Source organism: Podarcis filfolensis (assembly GCF_964270895.1).
Source record: "Podarcis filfolensis genome assembly, chromosome: 9".
Taxonomy (NCBI): Eukaryota; Metazoa; Chordata; class Lepidosauria; order Squamata; family Lacertidae; genus Podarcis; species Podarcis filfolensis.
This window is the reverse complement of record NC_139610.1, coordinates 64481018-64507389: the sequence shown is the minus strand read 5'-3', so window position 1 is coordinate 64507389 and position 26372 is coordinate 64481018. Positions and strand designations below refer to the sequence as shown.

Genomic DNA, 26372 nt, shown 5'->3' with positions numbered 1-26372 from the left:
TAACTCCACTCACTCAGCTGCTTCCACTACGGCCCCCTCCTGTTCATATCCCACCCCACCTAGTTCCCTCATGGACTTGGCAATGAAAGTGGCAGATAAGCAACATCCCTGCACCCCAAGAAATGATGGAACACTTGAAGAAGCTTTCCTGTCCCCTCCTCTCTGGTCCCTTGATGTTTGCCTCGTGGAACTGGTTACAAAGGATCCGTAGGGTTTGTTCCCCAGTAAGAGGAAGCAGCAGTGCGAAGGCTGTAGTATAGACACAAGAGTTCCATTTGTTACTACACTACACATTAAAAGAGAGTGAAATATACATTCACCAACCTGTGAACCTATGAGATTTTTTGATGTCTGATTTGGCATCTTGTCAATGTGCCATGGTGGGACACATAGCCACAAAATTACAAAACTGTAGAGCTGGAATAGGGTGGATTCTGAAAACACACACCTGAGATATCACAGGCCAAGTTAAAGCGGGGCATCCTCAGCACTCACTGAAAGATAATGAAGATGCCAAGGGTCATCTAGTTCAGCTCTCTGCAATGCAGAAATCCCAGCCCCTAGAACATGCCGTAGGGACATGTAGGTACTGCTCTATACATGTTTATGCAGAAGAACTCTCACTATGTGCATAAGATTGCAGTCTAATATACCAAAGTATATTTTAAAATAGTAACTTTTATTAATCCAAAATCAATAAATCATCATTCAGAATGATTTTGTAACCCAGGCATTAAAGAGGCATGTTTAGTTGATAGTTTCTTCGGTGCTGGCAAATCATGATTAGGTCTATACAATTTTTATGTTCAGAGTAGTTCAAGAAATTGACCTTTGCTTCAGAACCACAACCCCTTTCTAATTTCCTAACGTGGCCTTATGAAAGGCATTGTTTACATAGACAAAGCAAAAATGATTTTCAAAAAGAAAAGCTCTTTATAACAGAAATAAGCAGATATCCATAACAAATGATGATGCCACTAATGATAAATAAGAGGTCTGAAAGATGATAAATCAATTTCGGCTTTGCCAAAGAACATCAGAGTTTCAGAATATACTGAGCAGGAAGTATAGAGAATTTTTTGGAGCGTTTATTAATAGTGAAATAAGCTCAGGTACATGTATAGCAAATAATTAGGGTAGAAAAATAATTGTTTGATTCTTGATTCACATGCTAGAGTGATTAGGAAGCCTCAAGTAATGTCTTCAGGTATTCTCAGTAACTCTTCCACTTCTTCTTGTAATGCCTCGGCCTTTTCAGTCAGGAGCATCTGCATCCAAAAACAACCATGTAAAGCTAAATTAACCTGATACAGTACAGTGGTACCTCGGGTTACATATGCTTCAGGATACATACACTTCAGGTTACAGACTCCGCTAACCCATAAATAGTACCGCGGGTTAAGAACTTTGCTTCAGGATGAGAACAGAAATCGTGCTCCGGCAGCGCAGCAGCAGGCCCCATTAGCTAAAGTGGTGCTTCAGGTTAAGAACAGTTTCAGGTTAAGAATTGACCTCCGGAACGAATTAAGTACTTAACCCGAGGTATCACTGTATAAGAAACATTTCTGAATGCATGGGGGGGGGAGTTGACAGTTCTCAAGATGATGTATATTTCATTCTCCTGTAGCCGAAAGAGACTTACAAAGACAAGACTAGTCTGATCCCTACAAAGGCTGCATCACACACTCACACATGCCAGTTTCCAACATGCTGGCACCTATTGGTAAAACAAAACAAAAACAGAACCAAGGAAGGAGTTATGCAGATGAAAGGGCAGGGCTTGATTCTCAGTGGCTATGGTCTCCAGGAGCAAGGGCTAGACTTGACTCTCACTCTTATGGCATCTCCAACTATATATCTTTACTTTCTTCCATTTTAGTGAAAGCTTATTGTTCATAATGACTTAAGAAGAGCCTGCTGGATCAGGCCAGCATCCTGTTCTCACAGTGGCCAAACAGATGCCTGTGGAGAAACCAGCAAGTTGGATCCAAGCACAAGAGCATTCAGTCCTATGCAAAAAGCAGGCGTTCATTTTTATGCACCTTCCCCCAATTTCTGGTTAGAGAACTGCATCGCAAAATTGAGAGAAGTGCAAATTTAGAAGGATAATTGTGTCTCGGTTGGCATATTGGTTTGAAAATGTGCAGATTAGACCGTTCCCCATTAAGATTCACAATTTACACCCCCATTCCTATCGATGCTTTTCACAAATTTTACTTGCCTTTGCAGATGAAACGATTTGCCTAGCTTGGCTTCTGGACAAATGCTCAATAGTCTTCACCAGCACGTCTGGATCTGCATTAGCCAAGTGTGCTAAAGTTTTATACCCTGAGTTGTAGAGTTGCTTGGCTCGAGCCTGAGAAAGTGGACAAAAGGCTAATTTAAAAAAGAGGTGGCAACAAATCATTCATCATCACCACCACGCCGCTAGTCTCTATCAACCTGTCATATTTCTAGTTACCGTTTCTGACCACTAAATCTTTCATCAAAACAGCCCTTTTTGTATAGTAGCTCTGTATATTGGTCAAGATCTTTCACTACCTCAATGCACACTAGCTTCAGTAAGATTTATTGGGCACTATGATAAACATGGAAATGTGTTTGTTTAAAATTCAGGGCTTTTGGAAATATTTATTCTGTAATTCCCATGTACGAATGCTTTACGGTTTGTATTTTGAGCACATACACATGTACTAAGAAGATATTTAAAATATTGCACCAGCCGCTAAGCTTTTAGCTTTTCAATCCAGCATTTTATGTGGGGTTGCAATATCACTCCTGTACAGAGATGATGCAGTTGGTCTATTTAACCGCAAAACCTACTGAGGAAAACTTTCAACTTTAGAAAGCTCATTTCAGGGCCATCTCCAATCTGTCTAGTCAATTTCCATAAAAATACTTTCATAAAAAATGACACCAGAGAACTTTGGCTCCATTGGCCAAGTTCATTTTGTCCTCTGTCTTATACTGAAGATGTGTTTGCTGCTCAGGGTGCTTTGCAACACATACTCCACAATCATACTGCAATGGTACACAATTTACAATTCTAAGACACCCCTTCTATATACACCCTTTTAAATATGTATCCCAGGGTGGTGTTGACAGCTGTGCAGCTACAGTTAATGATGCATAAAATAACCGAAAGAACACAGAGTTCGAATAACTTCCTCAGTGCAGCCTACAGCAAAAAACCGCAATCATTCACTATGACATATCAAACAGCAGCAAAGATCTGTTCCTGTACTGACCCCTCCCAAAGGAACATCATCTCAAAAGCTAACATGGCAAAATGAGACTTGCTGGAGCGATGGGGTCAGAAGCATAGGAATGCAAAGCAGGAGACTTCTGCTGCAGGAATTACGATATTTCAGAACTTGTAAATGTGCTGCTCTTTTGCTGGGTATTAAAACCCTGCTTCCCTGGAAAAGAGAAAGCTGTACCAATCTCAGGTAGTAACAGTTACTTGGAAGGATTTTTTTTACAAACCATCTTTAAATTCTGCTTGGATTTGTCTGGTGAAAGAATACAGTTGTACCTTGTTTGCGACCGGGATCCATTCCGGAGCCTTGGCCGCTAGCCAAAAAGGATGCAGGGCAAAGCGTCACGTCTGCGCATGTGCGCGGAGTGGTTTGTGCTTCTGTGCATGTGTGAGCGGCAAACCTGGAAGTAACCGGTTCCGGTACTTCTGGGTTTGCCGTGGCCGTTTGCCGGAATGGACGCTAGACAAGGTGAACATTCGCAGAGGTATTACTGTAGTTATTCTGGTTTGTTACGCATATACTGACCTCTAAAACTCCTGCCACCTCCATAAGAGGGATAAGCTCTGCCTTAACACAGTAAGTTAGTCTCTTGGTAAGTTCTGTCAAGAGAGCTTTATAAACCCAAAATTCATTCAGCTCCTGTAAAAACAAAACATAATTAAAAATGTTAGGAAACCCTCATCGTTCAGTCTGGACACTGAGGTCCAGCTCCGAGGGCGAGAAGTGAGGTTACAGGGAACCAGGCAGAGGGCCTTCTCGGTAGTGGTGCCTGCCCTGTGGAACGCTCTCCCAGCAGATGTCAAGGCAATAAGCAACTATCTTACTTTTAAAAGACATCTGAAGGCGGCCCTGTTTAGGGAAGTTTTTAATGTTTGATGCTGTTTTGTATTTTTAATATTCAGTTGGAAGCCGCCCAGAGTGGCTGTGAAAACCCTGCCAGATGGGTGGGGTATTATTATTATTTAATAATAATAATAATAATAAATAAATAAAAAAACAACTTTTGTCCGTCCATTTTTGTCAAAAAATTGTCTACCAAAATCCTGCCAAATTTCTGGAAGAGGAACCAATATGCAGAAGTTATTGTGATATTTTAGCTGCAGATAATTTAAAACAGTGGAAGGTCACTGGAACAGATTCCTTGGGTACCATCTTAAAATGCAATGATTCAATAGCAATAGAAGCAGCTAACAGCAAGAAATCCTTTGCTTCTAGTTGACTAATTTCAATGTGGTTCTTTTTAAATGGATTTTTTAATTGAAATATGTATGAAAATACCGTCATAAAAGCACAATGAACTGGTTATTTATTCTCAGCTTCTCCACATGCAAGTTAAGTAAAACAGAATGTGCTGAATGTGGACTATTTTTAAGAAATGCAGCTTTGATCAGTTCTGGAATTTGAAAGGGAAGCTGCATGAACAATTTGGAAAATCTGAAGTAAAAGAAGTTTCTGAGCGACATTTCTGTGTTCCATCAATGAAGTATTCAGCTACTATACATTACCTCACAGAAATGTAGAACTGAGGAAGAGAACGAAGCAGCTGAATTAAGAAGGGCTTGAATGAATCCTCGTGATATGTTGAATTTTTCTGCCACCTCCCATACGTTGTTCACTTTTAACAAAGCATGAAGAACCAAGGACAAGTAGAGTCTACTGGCTGTGCCAATGTCCACATCCTAAAGGAATATGGAGTATAATTAGAAATTGAAGACACAATCCAATGGAAAAATTGTTTGAATCTTTCAATTTATCTGAAATAGTAGAACACTCTTACAGTTTTAAATCCATCCATTTCTGAGGGTATCTAAACCATGAAATGCAACATAAGAGGCCACACAAGACAATTTTCAGCTAAGAATTTCAAAAACAAGTAGTCCCAAATATGACAACAAATAAGCTTTAGTATGACTCTAATATGCTGCTTTTCCGCCATTCATGTGCAACTAATTTCTGATCTACTTAATGTTAAGGTACTCAAAATTTTAATCCAATCGTTTATGACCAACTCCAAGAAAGGAATCACAGAAGCTCCCCTGAATTCACAATTTTGATGGATAATCCATTCCCACAGTTATCTTTAGACATCTGAAATAAGAAATCTTCCTCTTACCATTCTGACAGCTTGTCCAGATGCCTTTTTGGTAATAAAGCTCTCCGGCACACCAACAATCTCTGCTACTTGTTGTTCTGCTGGACTTAGCTGACTGTACTAAAAAGCAGAATTAATCTCAGATCTAAAGGAAAGTTACATTCTGCAGAAAACACAGGGCATGCTCTGTGCCTTGTGAGAGACATAGGAGAGTGGCACTGGACTCAACTGTACAGTGTTCTCCTCCCACCACCCAAACTTGGCATGAGAGCAGAGATATGTGCACACTGCATCACCGCAGGAAATCTCTGGGAATGAGAGGACCCTCCATGAACCCTCCGAGTTCTCTTGTCTTGCCTGGGTGCAAGTTACTCAAATCATGCACATGCTGGGCTATGGGAAGAAGAGTCCCGTGACGTTGATTTCTAAATGCAGTTGCTGCACGTGAAATGAAAAACTTCAGACGTGTAACAGATAAGACACTCTTGAGGTATACTGCAAAAAATTCACTAGCTGCACATAAGTTTCAATATCTGCCTTGTAACAAACAACAACAACAACAACAACAATAATAATAATAAATTTTATTTATACCCCGCCCTCCCCAGCCAAGGCCGGGCTCAGGGCGGCTAACAACCAATAATAAAAAAACAAGTTGAATGAATACAACTTAAAAAACAAGATGAAAATACAACATTAAAACATTAAAATGCAGCCTCATCACAGGAGGAGAAAGGAAAAAAGGAATGCAAAAAGAAAAAGAAAAACCCAGGAGTTTAATGTTAAAAGGTCTGGATCCTGCATGTATCTGAGCATAATTTATTCCCTAGGATATTTAAGACTCCATGTGCACAAGGAATAACTCTAGCTGTTCCACTGAAGCTGACAAGAGAGCCTTGTGCTTGCTAAGTTCAGAAAAAGAGAGGAAGGCTCCCAGGGATGCTATGTAAAGATATAAAAATCATCTTCTAGTTGGTTTTTTTTTTTAAAGGTTACCTGTCTAAAATAGATCATCCAGTTTGGGCTACACTGCAAAACCATACTGTACGGTGTTGTCAGGTAGATTAAATGTAGGCAACTTTCAAGGATTAGCCCCTCAAGGCCTTTCTTCAAGTCTGCATAGAGCGTGTCACAGTACGCCAAATCGATAGAACCTAAGATGTAATAAAAAGGTAGACATCATACAATGGCCCACATTGTACAGATCTGATCTTCAGAATTTGATGAGACATTTCAGCATGTCAACATGTTGGAAGACTGTTAAATGCTCACTACCCTTTCAGGGTGGCAAACCACTTGCTCTTCTTAGCAGGAAGCGCTGTCACCACAAACTCCATATTTGATCCCCACAAGTCAGGTCCAGCAGAGCTCTCCTTGATTCAAGGGGGCATCAGTTCTGTGGGGAAGTAGCCTTTCCTTATGTCTATGACATTCCACACTAAACTCATCACTATCATGGACATGCTTCCAAGCATTGTAGAATACACAGTGTTGCTTTGTCTTTCCCATACCTATCTAGTTGGCTGCTCTGCTTGAAAAGATTGCTGAACAGAATGCTGGATGAGATAGGCTTTTAAGTCTGGTCCATGTAGCTTACATGCAGATTGAATTTGTGGAGTACTGGGAAATTGCAGTTCCCTTGCAATACGCACCAGGAACATGTTTTACCTATTAATGTTTCCTTCCACCCCAATCTGACAGTCGGACAAGGTCTGAATGTGATTAAACTACAAAAGGAGGATAATATTTGGGGGGCAGAAATGAGAAGCTAAAGAGATACTGGATTTATTTTTATACGTCCATACAAAATCAGTAGTTGAGCTGGGAACTGAGATCCATCTTGGCCAGGCTAAGACATTTTGATGAGTGAGGTGAAAATCGAATCGAATCAAATCAAATCCCTTTTCACTTCAGAAAAAGATACAGGCAGCAACCATTTTGCATGGAGGGTCCATTTTTTGTCCCTGCATGCGTCGGCAGAGTGAACATAAGCCCACCCTGCCCCATTCTTCCCTCTCCCGGGTCCCGTGCATCAGCAGATGCACACAAAATGGTCGCTATCTGTAGCTATAAATTAAAATTATGGAGATTTCCTGCCCCCTAATTGCAGTCAGAATCCGATTCAAGGTAGCCACTTCATTCTGCCTGCTCGTAAGACTGGCCTTGCGTGACTGTATTTTAATAGATCCCAGAGGGAGGTTTTATACCTTTGTAAGTGGCTTGACCCAACCTAGTGATAACTAGAATTTGTCCACCATCGCAGCTTGTATTATCTTTTAGGAGTCCATTTTGTTTCAGCCCTTGCAATACTTCCGTAGTTACATCCCAGAGGCTCTTTCCTTCAGGTAGAAGCTGTAGCTGGACACTAAACAAGGTTAGTTGCATGAACTGGAAAACCTCTTCAGGACTGGTTGCTATCTGTAGTGGAACACAACAGGACAAACGAGAGTATACAAAGACTAAAAAATACTAAAAAAAAGAGTTTGGTGTTTCGTTATTCTACCTGAAACTTTCCCTCCCCCAATCAGTCTTCTTAATACAATCAACCAGTTTTAAGGTTTCAAAATTACCTTTAATCCAACCAATGATAAGATTAAACTCCGGATACCCTTGTTGAACTCAAGCAGGAGATTGCTGTAACAGCTTTCCAGAGGGCTGTATACTAACTTTTGAACCTTAAAAAAAGAGCAACAGCTATGTGAATGCAAGTTATAAAATATGGCATATTTGTACCTAATGTTCCTAAAAGATTATCTTCTCCATTATGTCCGAACAAGATCTCCCCAAGATCTGCACTGCTTTAACCACTGCATTTGTGAATCAACTGCCCTGTTCTGTAATGCCTTACAAATCAAGTCATTTGCAGCTAGGAGTAGCATCTTCTCCGAAACTTCATGTTTATGGAATGACCTCTTTCTCGGGGAGTGGCTGTGACTATATAATGTCCATCTATTAATGAAACCTTTGGGCAGTAACAGCTCTTGGCTCTTTACAACTCCTTTTGAGTTTTTAGGATGTATGATAGTTTGCCCTGTCTTCTGCTGTTGCATTTGCATTTTAAAAATTGTGGGTTTGCTCTGCTTGACTACAGCTTTAAATGCTGGTTGTAATCTGTCTCGAGCTATCTTGGAAAGTTATAAAAGTTTTAAATAAAAACAAACAAAAAAGATACAGAACAGAGCTATTCTCAGGGGATGCTTCCCAGATCTAAATATCTATTCCTCTTCAAATTTACTGTGGATAGTTTTCAGTGCTAGCCCTACTCAGAATAGATCCATCAAAGTTAATGGACATGATTAACTTGTGTTCAGTAATTTCAGTGAGTTTACTCAATGTAGGACTTAGCTGAATACGACACTGAGCCTTTTTCAGTGGTGACTTAAGACTGCAATTTGGCATTTGTTTAACAGATAAGAAAGCAATTATTTCAGCTGTATATACCTTAACAATGCATATGTTTCATATTTTAAATATGTGGATTTATAATCAGTATTTTATTTTTTCATATATCACAATTTTGTTACAGAATGCTATCCACCCAAAGCTTATGCAGGCAGGCAGTTTATCTTATAAAACATTTTCTAAAGTCAGTATGTTATGTTACTGGGTGGTGATGCTATTTTATGATGAGATATCATTGGTTTTCAAGATGCGGTACTGGCCTTGCTTAACTTATAATAAAAGAAAAAGGGCCTTTAAATATGCTTCCTAAAAGGATGATCAAATTATTTCAGAGCATGCTTACATTTAAAAATTTGACCATCACCCCATATTACACAAATGACTTTACTGATAAGTGTGAAAATCAAATTTTTTTTGCTTAAGTTACCAGATTCCGGTCTTTCTCTTGCACGATAAGAATGCTTTCACCAGCTTTGTCAATACCGGCACGGCCAGCTCTGCCTATCATCTGTTTATACTGGTTTTTCTTCATGAATTCTGTTGCAACATATGGAGCTCTTAAAATGACCCTGTGGAAACATTGAGAATGTGTTTGAATTATCGTATATAATGTTCAAAGCATTTGATTTTTTAAAAAGTAATTACTGAAATGAAGAAAACAAAATGCATCAGATTGTTGGAACCTCATCATTCCTCAGAACTGTTACAGTGCATACAGTTATACAATTTTTTATACCATAGCAACTTTTGACTTTGGAGCACCTTTTATTTCTGAAATATGCTCTAAAGGCATGTAGGAATCTGTAGAGCATTGCATGCAACAGGGGACACAGCAACAGTATCCTTAATAGCCAAACTCTAGAATTCCGCTATGTTCTCTGCCTGGTGCTACTGAGAGAATAAAGAATAGTTAGACCAAAAGACAAGTATACTACATCGAAGTACAGTGGTACCTTGGGTTAAGAACTTAATTCGTTCTGGAGGTCCGTTCTTAACCTGAAACTGTTCTTAACCTGAGGTACCACTTTAGCTAATGGGGCCTTCCGCTGCCGCGCGATTTCTGTTCTCATCCTGAAGCAAAGTTCTTAACCCAAGATACTATTTCTGGGTTAGCAGAGTCTGTAACCTGAAGCGTCTGTAACCCGAGGTACCACTGTAACTTGATTTAGATTTAATCATAGAATTTTGTATTTGAAAGGGACCAAGAGGGTCATCTCATTCAACCCCTTGCAGTGCAGGATTTTCCCAAAGAAGGGCTCAAACCCACAGTTCTGAGATTAAGTCTCATGCTCTACCGACTGAGCTATCCTCGGAATTAATGAATAGTCAGCAGCTGAGCAGCAAAGGAAACACCTGAACAGTTCCTTAAGGGATACTAAAATCCTCAAGACTAATCCTGCAAATTCCGTTCCTTCTTCATCATTGCCAGAAGTGCTTCAAGGAGGAATCATTGAAGAGTGAAATGAGACTGGAAAGGGAAGTTACTAGCTATCTCTAGTACTGTACTGGTCATATGTGAGCCCATGCAATAGGAACTCGAGAGCATCTTCACACCAGACCCTGAACTCAGGCCTAGTATGTACCAACAACAAATAAGGGGGTAAATCTGTTTCTGCAAATTATCACTTCAGACTCCTGCATTTCTTTTGTGCATGGAAGGAGGGAAGGGGGCTCAGAGGACAAAATGTTCTTCTATGTAAAAACATTTCCCTGCGTACAGAATGCTAGCATGTCAGAAAAAGGCACCTGAGCTCTCGTTTTCTAGTCAGCTTCCGATGCCCTGCTGGACCCCTGCCTCTGGCTTCATGCTCCTGAGCGAAGGAAACGTTAAAATCTGTTCCATGCTCCACATGATAAAAACAGAAAGGCTCAACATTTCTTAAAGATTAACCTTCGAGCTGGCAAGTTAACCCCAGCAGCAAGGGTAGAGGTGCAGGTAAGGAGACAGAGGATTCCTGAAGAGTAAGCTTCCTCTATTCGTTTTCTTTCCTCACTGGTAAGGCCACTATGGTGATAGGAGATTCCATATGGAATTGTTTGCTTCAGTACTGGGCAAAGTCTTCCATTGCAGATGTTTCTCAAATCTGTAAGAAGATCGCGTTTTTCTTTCTCCTTCAACTTTTTATAGTCTCTAGGAAAGAAAAGTACACTTAGATTATGTTTGCATACCAACCATCTTGGCTATTCCACCTGACTTTCAATTTGAACTTAGCCTGATCTTTTATTCCCCTTCCTTCCCTCCCCCTCCCCCTTTTTATGAAGATTACCCACTCTGGGATCCCACAGCTACTTCTCCCCTGGTCTCCTCGCTGGCTCAAATAGGACTAATTTAGCCAGCTAGCCCTGGTGATCATCTAATGTTTATCGGATGGATTTCCCCCCTAAATTGATTTTTGAATTCGGAATTTATTGTTATTCATGTTTTATACTGTATTTTATGCTGTTTTCTGTTGCATCAATTAAGTGCTTTAAATTTGTTGTTAGCTGCCCTGAGCCCGGTTTTCTGAATCGGGAAGGGTGGAGATTTATTTATTATGTGTCACACAGTGCTAAATTATTCCTAGTCTCTCCCTTTCTCCATCAACATTACTGCCACAACACAGAATTATATGGTACTTCAGAGGTTGTTATTCTGGACACAATAGTACCATCACACCCTGCAGTACTCAACAGTTTGCTCAAGCTGCAGATATAATCCTACAGTGTTATACATGATCCTGTTTGATCAATGCATACCATTCTGATCACTCTGCTTGCAAAGTGAAGGAACAGGCCTCTGCGCCAACATTAGTAAATTCTGAGGTTAATTGTAAACATGCCAATCAAGTAGGTATACAGCATCCAGGAAGCATACCTGTTCAAATGCTTGCAAATCATTTCTGCTACGTTTTCACAGTTCTTTTTAGTGGGACAGAAGACAAGGCAGGAGTACTTTGGAATAACTTCCGTCACCAGTGCAATAAGGTGATCAGGGTCAGTCTTCTGCAGACCAGTAGAATACTAAAAGATAACACAGTTTTGTTTCTGTTCTGGATAACTTTGTTGTGCTTCAGTTAATCAAAATATTTATACAAAACTTCAATGTATTTGATGTTACAAACTTATTCATGACTGAAGCATCCGTTTTAAATTGTTGCCTTAAATGAAAAAATAAACACACCCATTTCTTTTGTCATTTTAGTATCCCCCACCTAAGGATACTAGAATCAGGACCATACATTCTCTGCTGGTAAAATACACACATATCAAACATTCTCTGTAAACAAAGTAAGCAATTCTGTTACTACTACTATTACTGTCTAGACTGATTTGCATTTTTAGAGCCAATTGTTTTTGTTAGACACAAGGAGGAACATGTTGAAGCATATTACTTTAACTGGCTATGGATAAATGTTAAAGAAAAACTTTTTATGCTTATTGACATTACCTTGAAATTAAGAAGACGTGAAAATCTAAAGCCATCTTCCGCTTTGTTATCAACTTCATAGATTGTGTCTCGTATTTTTACATATTCTTTCAGTTCTACCTATATTTTTTTAAATGTACATAGAATAATCAGATTATGACTTCTATTGAGAAAAAGCTATACTGCGGATGTAATGTGGAAGGCATTTGAAAAGAGAAGAGAAGCTTATTTTTTTAAAAAAAACATATGCATTATTCTTTTTGCCTTTCCTAAAAATCACAAATACTGTAAATTGAAACACTTTCTTGAATTATGGTGTCGTGGCTTTTACATTTTGTAAGGTATTTTCCTTATGACTTGTTTTACAAAGAGGAATCCGTAAACTCATCTTTGCCACAATAGTGATTAGAAGTTAACATATTTTAAAGAAATTTGACCATGCAAAGCTAAACATTTGAAAGGCTAATGATGAATGCTATGTTCACTGTCAAATTAAATGCCTGGAAAAAACAACAAATACCACTTTTCACCAAATTAGTTGCCTAAAAAGCTCAGAAAGGAAAAATGCCTTCTCGTCCCTTCAGCTAGTTCAAAATGGTCAATATGCAACATTTACCTCTAAGAAAGTCAACAAGTTCTCTAGTTAAATACATACCGGTCTGAAATTACTGGTGTAATATTCCGCTTTCAGGAATTGCTGCAGATCTCCAACGTTATTTAAAGTTGCACTCATTCCAATGATCTGAGTGGTTTCTATACAAAATATAGCAACATACTTTGAAATATTACCCTCAATGTATCATAGAAGAATAGTAAAGGAAAGTCATAGTATCTCATATTTAAAATAGAACAAGACAATCACTTTCTTCATTAGATAAATAGCAAGAGCAGCATCAACCTCATAATCACCCTTTTTGACTAATTGCACCGGATATTGTTAAGACTGACACACAAAATGCAGCCCTGGATAACTCTAAGCTGAGGTGGCAAAACTTCCTAAGTCTACAGTTACATAATAAAGTATTTGTATATCTGAGGCTGCAATGGTATTCACATTAACTGGGGAATAATTTCAGTGGAAATTAGTTGGACTTGCTGCCAAAATAAGCAGACAAAACAGAGCTATCCCTATCATGAGGCAGAGTGAGGCAGCTGCCTCAGGCACCTTTCTGTTGAAGGAAAGAGCTCTCCTTGCTACATAGCCTGTTGCCTCCCATGCTCCCTCCATCCTAGGATGTAGCTTGAAAAGGTGAACAAAACAAAAGATAAAGAGGGTACTTTTTATCACATGTGGTGGACCTGCCTCAAGGTGAAAGACTTCTGGGAGAAGATTTATAATGAATTGAAAAAAATGTTGAAATATACATTTGCTAAGAAACCAGAGGCCTTTCTTTTTGGAATAACAGGTTTGGAATTGCCCAAGAAAGATGTTAAATTATTTTTGTATGCCACAACTGCTGCTCGAATTTTATTAGCTAAGAAGTGGAAAACACAAGAAGTACCAACAGTGGAAGATTGGCAGGTGAAGATGATGGACTTTTCGGAGCTAGCCAACCTGACTGGAAGAGTTTGTGACCAGAAGGAGGATTACCAAGAAGAATGGACGAAATTGAAAGACTATTTAGTTAAATATGTTAAGTTAAATTAATTGGAGAAGCTTGCAAATAACAGATAGGCTTAGGATTTAATCAGGTAATGGGATGAATTAGTATGTTTAATACTAAATTGGAAAGGAGAACAAAAAGATGTTAAGTGATTAAGTTAATTTTATAAGAATAGTGGTTTTGGAAAACCATTAAAATGATATACACTGAAATTCAACCAGGGGGATACGAGGAAGTCACTTAACAATGTTACTAAGTTTGGTTTAAATACGGTAGAGATTTATGTTTGTTTATTTATTTAAAAAACATTTGGAAAATCAATAAAATTTTTGAAAAAGAAAGAAAAAGAAAAGGTGAACAAAACAAACCTCAGTATATACAAATAGGCTACTTGATTCATTTAATTTGTATTTCTCTTTACCATCTTGAAATAATTTTAAACTTCATGTTGCCAGTGTTTGATGTTTTATTTTGTGTAGCTAACAGCTGCCAACTAACGCTCTCTGAGTGACTCACAAAAATTAAGAATAAAATAAAAATACAAAATACAAAACAATACAAGTGGAATATATTTTATGTTTCCTGGGGTCTGGGGGCATGAGATGAAAAATAAGCATTTAAAACACTTTGCATGTTGAAATATACTATTACACAGACAAATTACATACGTTTTTAGAAACGGCACAATTGCTGTAGCTATTATTTGAGTCCAAGACGTGCAGAAATTACTTACTGCTTGTATAAAGAATCTTTGCAAGAGTTATTTCTAGAACAGCCCCACGACTTCCTTCTCCAAGCATGTGCAACTTGAATTAAAGAAAGGTGTATTGAGATTATGAGAGTAGGAAAGAATCAGAACCCAAGAACTTTATGAACGTTAAAATGAGATCAGATTTCTTTGGCATACGTGCTGCATTTTGACCCACCTCCCTCTTTAAAGCTATAGGCTTGGTTCTCTGGCATAGTGTGGGGAGACCAATTAATGTCAGTCTTAAAACACATTTTTATATTTTGTGTTGGTTACAATTGAATGCAAGTATGTGTAATATTACTAGTTACCAATACAGAATCTTGAATATATTTCAACCAATTAGGGATTATTTAAAAAGCCAAGTGCCCATTAATATAAATAAGTAGCACAGTGCAACTTCTACAAACAAGTTTGAATTTATAAATAAATTAAAAGCATTTTAAAATAGTTTCAGGAGTTTTATCACAAACCTCGTCAACCACAACTAGACCCAGGTCACCAATTCGCCCAGTTTCAATCAAGGAATTCACTAGGGTGTGCCCTTTTTCAATAGTAGCAATGTACAGAGATTTCTTAAGCCTTCTTTTGATTGGAGGAATCCTTCCTCTACTTCCTGCATATTCTTCAACCAGAAAACCTAGTTCCATTCCAAAACCCGACAAACCAGCAACCTACCACATGCAATAAATAAACAATAAAAACACAACTGAGAATTCTTTTTTTACAATTATTATCAAAATTTTATACCAGTAACATGTTTGCAAGTAGCTTATAATAGAGACCAGCTGCTGCATGTAAGCTTTATTTCACAGCTATTTTTATAAGTGTCCAGTGGCACTACATCTCAAAATCAGTAAGTAAAATATCAACTGTCAAATGAAGAATGCCTGTCCAGTGCTGTGCTCATTTCCTCAGAAGTGAATCCCACAAAATTCAGTAATTCCAGTTAAGGAGACCTACCTGCATAAAAGAGCTTCAAAACAGCTTCCTTTGATTATCTGCTCTCTAGGGCTCCCACACTTCATCTTTAGACTGATCACATGCAGACCCCCGCCATTTAACCACCAGCCAGTTACCATATTTTTCGCTCTATAAGACACACTTTTCCCCTCCTAAAAGTAAAGGGAAATGTGTGTGCGTCTTATGGAGCGAATGCAGGCTGCAAAGCTATCGCTGAAGCCTGAACAGCAAGAGGGAGAGCTGCACAAAGCCTCTTCAACATTTGATTCAGAATATTTTTTATTCTTGTTTTCCTCCTCTAAAAACTAGGTGTGTCTTATGGTCAGGTCCTATAGAGTGAAAAATACAGTATTTCCCCCTCTACCACTCGTTTTGTTTATCACTAGCCTGATTAAGAGTACTGGAGAAAGCTTGCACACTATTTGGGGGCATTTTTATTGGCCTGATCATCCTAAAATGGATTTTGGAACTCCCAATTAAGTGTGCACAGGGTTGCAGCCCATCACTTTCAGCAATTTATGCAAAAAAGTTGAAATATACTACAAGGATGCATAAGGATAAATAGCCTATTATTTCCACACCTTCTCCTGGACTATAGCCACGTATGGTAGGATCATTAAAACATCCATTTGCTTGCAGAGTAATTCTTGAAGAATTAAAATTTCAGCTACAAGTGTTTTTCCACCGCTGGTTGGCAAGGAGTATATTAAATTCTTTTTCTGCTGCAGGGATTCTAACGTTAAACAAGCATGCTGCCAGTCTGTAAAAATAAGAAGACAGGTATTACCCTTCTATTCAGTTATTAAAGATCAAAATAAGAGTCTTTTGGAATTCTGCAAATTGTTCACTAAACAGGATCATTATTGGTCAATTTGTTAGAGCATGGTGCTGATAATTCCAAGGTTACAGGTTCAATCCCCATATGGGACAACTGTGTATTTCTGCATTGCAGGGGGTTACACTAGATTATCCTCAGGGTCCCTTCCAACTCTATGATTAGCACAGAATTTACTATTACAACAAGCAGTACAGTGGTATTACCATAAAGTTTGTCAATTCCTCTGAACTCTGCTAGCAGCTCCTTGACCTTGGTTGGCAGTCCATAAAATGGACCAATGTCAACAAAGGAAGCACCATGAGTTCTCTCAGCAACCCCAATCTCTTCAGATACAACAGCCTCTTTGAGTTGTTTGCTTTTAGACACCAGTGAAGCAGGAGCTCTAGCATTTTCAGTCATTGCACTTTTGAGATGATCTTTGAGACTCCTCCTTCTTGGTTCAGACAAAGAACTTGTAGATGGTTCACTATCTTTTTTAACATTTTCTGTATCGTGACAATGAGGTACGTCTGAGATCTTATCAGGACTTTGATTCCGGTGATAGGCTCTTTCTTTTACATTTGCCACTTTGTGAGGATGAATCAAGCATTCCTCTGATTGTTTAAGAAATAAAAGCTGTGATGATGGCAGGTTTTCTAGACTATCACCATGAGGATCTAGGCTGCTATCCTTCTGCTCTTTCATAGTGCTTAAAAAATCATATTTTCTTCTGCTTCTGGAGTCGGTGGTTGATTCTGGAATTGGCAATATCTGTTCTATATTCTTAGCATTCTGTAGCTGAACATCTCCACTTACAGCCTCCACATAAGTATTGCAATCTAGGTTTTTAATATCCGGGACACCATCAGTGGACTTCATGCATCTTTGCTCTAGATCATATACTTCAGCTAACAAAGAGTTGTTTCCAGAAAAACTGTCATAGTCCCCAAACAATTCAACTTCACTGTCAAGATACTGCAAGAAATAAAAATCTGAATGAGTTTTTATAATATGTAGCATTTACATAAGCACCTTAGAAAGTTTAATGCACTTGAGACACATTATCTCAATAACCCTTATGGTAATCTGTTAGGGTAGAAGAGTAATATTCTCACTGTTCAGAACGTGAACTAAGACATAATTTATCAAGGACCATCTAATGAGATTTTGCATGAGACAAGTTATTGTTATTGGCTCTGTGTCATTAACAGCATTCAAGAGTGGGAAATTAAACAGCGAAAATTTCCCTGTCTCATGCTTTAAAAGCTTCCTCTGTTTAGCTTGCTTCAGGTTATTTTTAGAAGAGCATAAAAAATGATGGCAGTTCTACTAAGATTTACAGGACAATGAAACATGAATCTGGTTCAAACACTGACAAAATTCACGTAATATACACTAATTTCTTCAAATTAATGTTTAAATTAGATGGATTCCAATGGTAAAATGCATAGCACTGGTTTGTTTCATCTGCCAAAAAGCCAATTAGCCTCCACAATCACTGTTGTCAAAATTTTGAGCTGGAAGGTCTTGGAAAACATTAATCTGGATTCCTTTCTACATTGGAAGCTGGCTCATACTGAATCGCAGTCCCTTGGCTTCACCTAACTCAGTATTACAACCGACAGGAAGTGGCTATCCAAGATTTCAGAAAGAAGCTGTTCCCAGCCCCACCTGGAGATGTCAAAAGATTGAAGCCTGCATGCAAAGCAGATGCTGTACCACTGAGCAATGGCCCTTGCCCTTTGGGGAAACGCTGCAGAAAAGCAAACAGGAACACAACACAGCAGATCCACCTCCTCGGCTTGGCTCCCCCTTGCAAATCCCACCCGTGTCTCCCAGAGCCAAGGCGAGGGCCACCCCTTCCTGCTGCACTTTTGAGAAGGGCCACATACACTGACAGAACAAGAATTCATACAGTGGTACCTCAGGTTAAGTACTTAATTCGTTCCGGAGGTCCGTACTTAAACTGAAACTGTTCTTAACCTGAAAAACCACTTTAGCTAATGGGGCCTCCTGCTGCTGCCGCGCTGCCGGAACACGATTTCTGTTCTCATCCTGAAGCAAAGTTCTTAACCTGAAGCACTATTTCTGGGTTAACGGAGTCTGTAACCTGAAGCGTATGTAACCTGAGGTACCACTGTACTTCCAACCACAGTGCCGCTGCACCTAACAGGTGCATTGTGCTGGGTGGGAATTATCCCCAATGTCTTGAGTACACTCTGCCATTGGCGTAGCGTGGGTTGTCAGCACCCGGGGCAAGGCAAGTAATTTGCGCCCCCTAACCCGTGGATTTGGGCCCCCTAACCCGTGGATTTGCCCTAACCCCCAGATGTTGCGCCCAGTGCGGCCGGCCCCCCCTGCACCCCCCACGCTACGCCACTGCACTCCGCGGAAGGTAGCAGGGAGCATCTCCTTTTGCATGCAGGTGGTCCCAGGTTCAAATCCCAGGTAGGGCTTGGAAACCTTGGAAAGCCAGTGCTGGTGGGTGAAGGTAGTATTGAGCATGACAGACAGGCAGATAAATCCCTCTGCTCCTAAGCCCACAGGGGAAGGGCTGCAGCTTAAATGGTGGGCAGCACAAGGTCCCAGGTTCACATCCCCCGCGGCTGCTCCTGGAAGGGCAAAGGCTTTCAACCCTGGAGATAAGCTGCCAGCCCGTGTAGGCAATACTGAGTTCGATGGATCTGTGGTCTGAGAGGAGGATGGGGCCCAGAGTCAATGTGGGTACCTCATCCTCCGGTTCTTCCTCCGCTTCCCCGGTGCTCAGCTTCTTGGGAGCCGGCGGGGAGCGGGAGGAGGTCCGGCCACAGCTCCCCTTGCCTTCGCCAGGCTCGGCTCCCGACCGCTGCCTTTTCTGCCGCCGCTCCCGCGCCCTTCTCACAGCGACCCCCTCGCCCTCCATCGGGCAGCGGCATAGCCTAGCACCGGGCTCCCCCGCCAAGCCGGCACCGGGCGGGGGGGCGGCAGAGGAGGAGAGAGCCGTTTTCCGTGAGGGGAAGCCCCGGCTCCATCGCCTCCCGTTTGCCTTCACCCCTCCGGACACAAATGGAACCGCCCAGCTCGCCTCACAGCCGCGTTCTTGCCCCTAGGAGGGCGATACCAACTGCTATAGAAAGAGGGGGAAAGGAAGAGATATAGTTGACTCGAGGAGCTCCGCTTTTCCCCTCAAGGGCTATAGTTCTGTAGGACATGGCATTACGGCGGCCTTCCGCCGCACCGGTGCCCTCTTGGACTACAACTCCCATCAGCCCCAGCGAAGGACAGTTGTAATTTAAATCAGGGCAGTTGCAGTTTAAAATTCCTGATAGGCAAAGGCGGTGAGGGATATGTTTGTGTGATTAAACGTGTGTCTGCGGGGTGTTACGTCACTTCCCATTCATGAGCCCTTTGAGGAGAAACTCAGGAAACGGAAAAGTGGGTATAAGAAAACTCGAGGGGGGGGGGGCAAGGAGTGAAAGCCGTGCTGCGATTGGACTCCGTGTTTTGTTGACAGTTCGAACTGGGCGCTCTTGCGGGTTCATCCCGGCGCGGCGCATGCGCGGGGCCTAAAACGTGTTACGAGACAGGAAATGTACCGAGAGGGAAGGATTTAGGTGCTGCTCTGTGCGTTTTCCGCAGCGGAAGCTTGGAAGGCGGAAAACATGGCTGCCTTGGCGACGGCCGCCAAGGGCTCAGGGCGGGTTTTCTGCCTCTTCGCTGGCGCAAGGAAGGGCGCTGTTTCCTCTGGTGCAGGTAAGAGACGGAAGATCCTGCCCCAACCAGGGAGGGCGTTGCTTCTTTCGCTAAGGCGTGGCCTGCCTCAGGGCCGGATTTAGGTTTGATGAGGCCCTAAGCTACTGAAGGTAATGGGGCCCTTTATATGTCCAGCTGTCCTTTCTCAACAACAAATTGTCGCTGTTTTTTGTGTTGAATATATGCTATATGGTCATTTATGGACCTAATAGCTATCTAAGGCCATCTGCACATGTCGCCATGCAACCAGTCCATGCAGAATGTAGGCACCCTATATTTAGAAGTGAGCAAACCAGTGATATTTTAGGGAGGCTAGCAGGTGGGGCCCATGACTTACATCACAGGAGCCTACACAACACAAAACACTGTTGCTGTATGTAGGTTTTATTTTTATTTTTATCTTACGTTTTGGAAATGTACATCCAGTTTTTCCCCCCCTTTAATATTTTTTGGGGGGCCCAAGAAAGTGGGGCCCTGAGCTATAGCTTTTTTAGCTTATATGTAAATCTGGCACTGGCCTGCCTTGTGTGGGGTGGGGGACGGATAATAGGAACACATAAGGGCTTTAAGCTTGAATAAACAAAACAAATGGGCGCCATGTTTCTATGCATTTCGACATAGTAACGTGCAGCACAAAACTTATGTATGTTTATTGCTAGGGAGTAAGTCCTGCTTGTCGTCAATAAGTGGGCACACTTTTGAAGTGTTAAAATAACTGCTTCATATTTCTTCAGAAGGGACGCGGGTGGCGCTGTGGGTTAAACCACAGAGCCTAGGACTTGCAGATCAGAAGGTCGGCGGTTCAAATCCCCGCGACGGGGTGAGCTCCCATTGCTCGGTCCCTGCTCCTGCCAACCTAGCAGTTTGAAAGCACGTCAAAGTGCAAGTAGATAAATAGGAATCACTCCGGCGGGAAGGTAAACAGCATTTCCGTGCGCTGCTCTGGTTCGCCAGAAGCGGCTTAGTCATGCTGGCCACATGACCCGCAAGCTGTACGCCGGCTCCCTCGGCCAATAAAGTGAGATGAGCGCCGCAACCCCAGAGTCAGTCACGACTGGACCTAATGGTCAGGGGTCCCTTTACTTTTTTTATTTCTTCAGAATAGCATGGGTGTAAGTAGCTCGAGCTAGGCTTAAATCCCTTATGCTTTACAGATCTATTTAGGAAGAGCAGCTCCTCAAGCAAACCCTGAACCACATTATATATTAACTCTATAATTCCGTTCATTGCGGCACTATTTGTAGATGTCCAAGGGTCTACATAACCCCATTGTGAAGCTAGATGTCCAGACTTACATATGTATGCATTGGCTCAAGGTCTGAAGTGGCTCAGCTTTTTCATAATGCTCATCAGTGTTGTATTTCAGAGTTCTGAACCTAGTGGAACTGAGGCTGATTTCACTAGAATCTGCACTTTGGATTTGGCTTGGTCTGGAATATTTCCCTTGTGCGTGTTGGACCTTACAAAAGCCTTTAGAGAGAGCCTGTGTCACAATAATGTGTTGATGACATTGACTTGTGCTGATCCCTAGTAGATACCATCCAAACAGGTTGTGGCCTATGCACTGCATGCTCGGCTCTTTCCATCTTTTTTTTTTAACTTGGTGTGCATTGTTACACACCCATTTTAGCAGTGAATGCAATTAATTAGAAAATCTACTCTGAGGGATTTCCCCCGTTTGATCATCTTTGCATCCAACTGTGTGTCGTGGAATGCCAAAGCTGGTAACTGGGAGCTTTCCTTAGCCTGTGTGCACTCTTTCTGAAGTAGTTGAAATCAATAGTGTAGTACTGCTTACTGAATTCAATAGGAACACTACATTGCACCTCCTCCAGCCCACTTGGCTTCTGTGCTTGCTGTGGAGGAAGGGAATTTGCTTCCTCTTGAGGCTAGCATGAAACTAAGGGGGCTGAAAGAGGAGAGTGATCTGTTCCTCCTCTACCAGCCTGCTCATTCCTCTGCATGGATTTCCATAGAGCTGCCTGCATGGGACTCTTTCTCATGTGTGGTCACTATGTTAAATATAAACACAAAACCTGTGCTAACATCAGGGGTGGGGTGGGGAACCATTGCTGGTATATTAATGCATATCTGTTGGGTTATGATAAATCCCCACAAAAGTATTAAAAAGGGGAGATGGGCTTTGGGTGCTTTAACATTAATTCTTTGCTAGCTTTAAATTTCTTGTGAATACTTAAAAACATGTTGTGAGTGTGCTTTGTTACATATGTCTTTTCCAGTTGCATCATGGAGACGGGAGTGTAGTTCATATAGTGAACAGTTGTCCAGTAATGCAGATATGGTAAGAAATGTGTGTTACAATTAACATTCTAATCAGCCTACATATTTTTGAAAGTTTTCAAACTCAAAACATAGGATGGTAGTGGTTTGCACAGGTTGTACAATGACAATAAAGGTATTATTATTATTAAAGAAAATGTGTTGCAACTGCACTTTTTGCTGTGAAACTGCACAAGAGTCAGTATAAATAAGAGCGTAATCAGGTATTTCTACTTTATTTAAGGCTCATTATCAACTGTAGACTGTAAACATAGAAGACACCTTGTTGGAAGATAGCCGAAGTAAAAATGAGTTTTCAAAATTACAGTGTTTACAACAATCTTAATTTATTTACTCTGAAAACTGTGACGCATAAAATACAGAACTTGTTTGGCAAATAATTAAAAGAAACTTTGTGTCAAGTTGGAAAATGGTGCCAAAATTACCAAGGAAGAATGGCTAAGGCTGTCAGTGGTAGCTAGCCACAACAGCTATGCCTCTGAATGCTTGTCTCTGGGATTGACAGGTGGGGAGACTGCTGTCTCGCTCAGGTTCTGCAAGTGGCTTAGGCATCAGGTTGACAACAGGCTGCTGGCCTAGAAGGTCTCTTGGTCTGATCCAGCAAGGTCCTTATGAATCTCCCCAGGTGATCTTAGGCCAATCACTGCCTCTTAGCCTATTTTATTTATTCATTTATTTCATAAAAAATTATATACTGCTTAATTGTAGAAAAAAACCCTCAAAGTGTTTTACAAAAAGGAAAAAAACAATAAAAAACTACAACCATAATTAAAAACATACAGAAGGTTAAAACCACAATATAATAGATTAAAACAAATCAAAACTCACGCAAACTTTCTAAACATCTGGGTAGGCTTGTCCAAATATGAATGTCTTCAGTAGGCACCAAAAAAGAATACTGTGAAGGTGCCTGCCTGATATTAAATGTTTGACCACAGCCTGGTATAAATTACACTAGCCAATGCTTGTAAAACAAAGTGCCAGAAATATGGTTAAAATTTCTACCCCGCCTTTCCTGTACTAGGATGGTACACAAGGGATTGAGATGTAGCAACATTTTATGGGCTGAGTACATATATACGAGGGGAGACAATCAAGAAGATTGATCAATGACGGATTCTGTTCTTACATTTAAAGTTTAATATAAGAACTATGTGGCAATTTTAAGATAAGTTAAAAAACCACCCAGAAGCAGCCTTTTGCTTTTTTTAGACTATTCTATAAAACAGTTCTAACTAGAAGCCCCATTTGGTGGGTCAACCAAATAGACAGGTACCATATATCTATGCTAGAGTCCAACCTAGGGCTGATTTTTGTGTAACATTTGCAAGGCACTTGCCCTGTATGATAGTATCATGTCTGCTTCAGCACTTAAGCCAGCAGTTCTCAACCTGTGGGTCCCCAGATATTGTTGGACTACAGCTCCCATCATCCCTGAGCTCTGTCCTTTCTAGCTAGGGGTGATGGGAGTTGTAGTTCAACATCTGGGGACCCACAGGCTGAGAAAGGCTGACTTAAGCAGTCAGTACTAAAAGAAAGTAGAAAGACACTTCTGCTAAAACTATTTCTGTTTCAGCCTGTGCCAATGGACAATCCCTATAAGGAACCCCCTAAAAAGTGTGTCTTGTGTGGGGTAGCTGTTGACTACAAAAATGTACAGGTAAATTCCTCTGTATTTGTTGTGTTTGTTGTCAAGGTGTACTAAAGAAGGCTGAGCAAAATCCGGCCTATGCTTATCAGAGGTGATCATACTAGTTCACTTGTATACTCCTACGTGTTACAAGAATACTGCTTCAGGGCGGTACTTTTGCAACATTTCTGTTCCTTTCATGTGGTTCCGTTCACCTAGGAGTGAATGCCACTGGCACTAAATATGTAAAATTAAAATTCACTCAGGAATACGTGCAAGGAAAATATAACAAGATCAGTTGCATGTTGGAAATCCAAAGTATGCCTTGGACACATGCCAAATCCCCATGGTTATTATGACTTAAAGGTGCGGAGGCAGGATAATTGCAGGAATGCAGAATACTGTGCTTGCCCAGCACATGTGGTTGCTAGGGTGTCACCTTGCAAGTACAATAATTCTACACCTAATAACCAAGAATAGGAGGTGTAAAGCCAAGTCAAGCAAGCATAGAAACGGGATTACATTTGGAATAAAGTATATAACATTGCTGCATCTCTTAACCATGGCTATATCAGGATTATCTTGTGGGCTCATGTACTTCTTCTCTTGCATACAAAATAGTTTCTATACCTGTGGTACAGTGTTAAGCCTCACCCAGTCTTAAGTGCACGGGGCCTCTACTTTGGTTTATCCTATAATCCTCTGGTCTTCCTTTGGATTTCCACTTTGCAGACTGACTGGCCATACAAAACAGAAACTACATTTTAAATTGTTTTCTGCTTGTGAAATTTCAGTACTTAATTTTCTTTAAATATTGCATGATTGGTATGTTTAAGTGAACTGTGGAGATTTGCTACACATATGTAAAAAAGAAGAAGAAGAAATCAAAATGTTGCTTAATATTTGTTAATTTTTTTCCTCCTTCAACAGCTTTTATCACAGTTTATTTCACCATATTCTGGTCACATTTTTGGAAGGCATATAACAGGTATGTGAAAGATTTAGCAGTATTATATTCAAGGTAAATGCTTTTCACTACTTATTAATTTTAAGGCTATTTAAATAGCCAGCCACCTTTGACCTGTGCATCATTCTGAATTATATTGAATTTGGTTTCTAAAACTTAAATCGAGACCAGTCTTGAGTGCTTATATTTTTAAAAGCCCCTTATAGGTTTAATCTGCATTGATAAAGGAATTGATCTTTTGATGTTTTCAAATGAAGTGGCTTTTTAGGATTTTTTGATTTTACAGGCTTATGTATGAAGAAACAGCAAGAGGTTGCAAAAAATATTAAAAGAGCCCGACAACTGGGTGAGCATCTTTTTAAAATATGGGGGTACTTAGATGTTTTGCAAATTGCTTTGTTTCTAAAGCTTCTGAATTTATTATGTTGCAGGATTTATGTCGGTTACATATAAGGACCCAACATTCCTCAGCGACCCTAAAGTATGTAGTATCAAATATCCAGAATGAATTATGTTAACTGTACTTAATAAAACTGATTTTGTAACTGATTTGTTGTCATTCCTGGTACATCCTTAATAAGCAAACCACTAGCATGTCAGATACGATCCTGTTAATTCTGCTGTATACAGAGTACAAAGGATTGCCATGTGAATGGCAGAATGCTTCTCTTCTGTGCTAATAATCATGTCATTCTTCAAATGGCTGTCATTTTGTATGCAAGATGGAAAACATGCTGTCATAAAATGAAATAAAAACTTTATAAAGAAGAAAACACATACTGGCATGCCTAACAATAAAAGTACCTACTTGGAAGCAAGTATCTATGTCTAATAGGGCTTACTCCTAGGTAGGTGTAGGCTAGGCGCATCTGTGTGCTATATTACTATGTACTATATTGCCCTGTGTGGAAAATGGAGTAGTGGAACACAAAGGCAGTATCATAAATGAAATATTTGTATTAAGGTCTTGCCCATTTCTCTGTAGGCTGACATGAAACCATGTTTAGCCTTCAATTCAGCTGCTTCGCTTTCAAGCACAGCATGTTACTTAATGGGTTATAACCATTTTGTATCCTACTGATGACAGAAGACTCTGATCCAGTGGAGGAGGAGATTTCCCCCTGCTTTCCTCTGCAGACCTGTGCACAACCCCTTTCTGCTCCAGAGGGTTGGTGGACCCTTTGGAATTACATGGGAGGCAGCATGAGAACCTGAAGAGGGGAGGAACTAGTGAAAATCACCTCTCCTTTCCCTCAAGAGAAGCCTCCACTGGATCAAAGAGGGACAACTGGATAAAAGCCAAGAAATATTGTTGCATTCTTAGTCCAGCCTTGGAGAAAACAAACGTACTATCAGTACAGTACATTTTATGCTGAAGTCTTCCACCAGGGATAATCCCTGTGGAAAATAAGGAATACAAAATCTACTGAGGAAGAAACTAGACTATTTT

General features: G+C 40.5%; 2 protein-coding genes and 1 long non-coding RNA gene across 4 annotated transcripts in view; 2 read left to right on the top strand and 1 right to left on the bottom strand.

Moving 5' to 3' along the window:
- LOC310742573 overlaps nucleotides 1-26372 on the top strand; it is a 403250-nt gene that overhangs the window by 96882 nt on the left and 279996 nt on the right. The window contains exon 2 of the long non-coding RNA XR_014538571.1: nucleotides 9702-10333. This is a non-coding gene — a long non-coding RNA (uncharacterized lncRNA). The remainder of the gene's footprint in view (nucleotides 1-9701; nucleotides 10334-26372) is intronic.
- HELQ (helicase, POLQ like) lies at nucleotides 661-19651 on the bottom strand. Of its 2 annotated transcripts, none has more exons than XR_014538417.1 (18): nucleotides 19021-19634; nucleotides 16517-17267; nucleotides 16057-16235; nucleotides 14986-15186; nucleotides 14498-14570; nucleotides 12816-12913; nucleotides 12182-12280; nucleotides 11609-11754; nucleotides 10646-10885; nucleotides 9182-9323; nucleotides 7923-8027; nucleotides 7560-7770; nucleotides 6349-6506; nucleotides 5374-5467; nucleotides 4766-4939; nucleotides 3786-3899; nucleotides 2222-2356; nucleotides 661-1268 (listed from the first exon to the last, which is right to left on the bottom strand). XR_014538417.1 is itself a non-coding variant. In XM_083571094.1 (18 exons), exons 1-18 carry the CDS (start codon nucleotides 19192-19194, stop codon nucleotides 1191-1193), a joined length of 3177 nt encoding a protein of 1058 aa, XP_083427220.1. In that variant the 5' UTR covers nucleotides 19195-19651; the 3' UTR covers nucleotides 661-1190. The 2 variants fall into 2 exon arrangements, 1 of the variants encoding a protein (XP_083427220.1); XM_083571094.1 differs by having other exon boundaries at nucleotides 5374-5472; nucleotides 19021-19651.
- MRPS18C (mitochondrial ribosomal protein S18C) lies at nucleotides 19867-25471 on the top strand. The gene is made up of 6 exons (XM_083572006.1): nucleotides 19867-20024; nucleotides 22265-22326; nucleotides 23902-23985; nucleotides 24886-24943; nucleotides 25209-25268; nucleotides 25354-25471. The coding sequence occupies exons 1-6, from the start codon at nucleotides 19934-19936 to the stop codon at nucleotides 25428-25430; spliced, it is 432 nt and encodes a 143-aa protein (XP_083428132.1). The 5' UTR covers nucleotides 19867-19933; the 3' UTR covers nucleotides 25431-25471.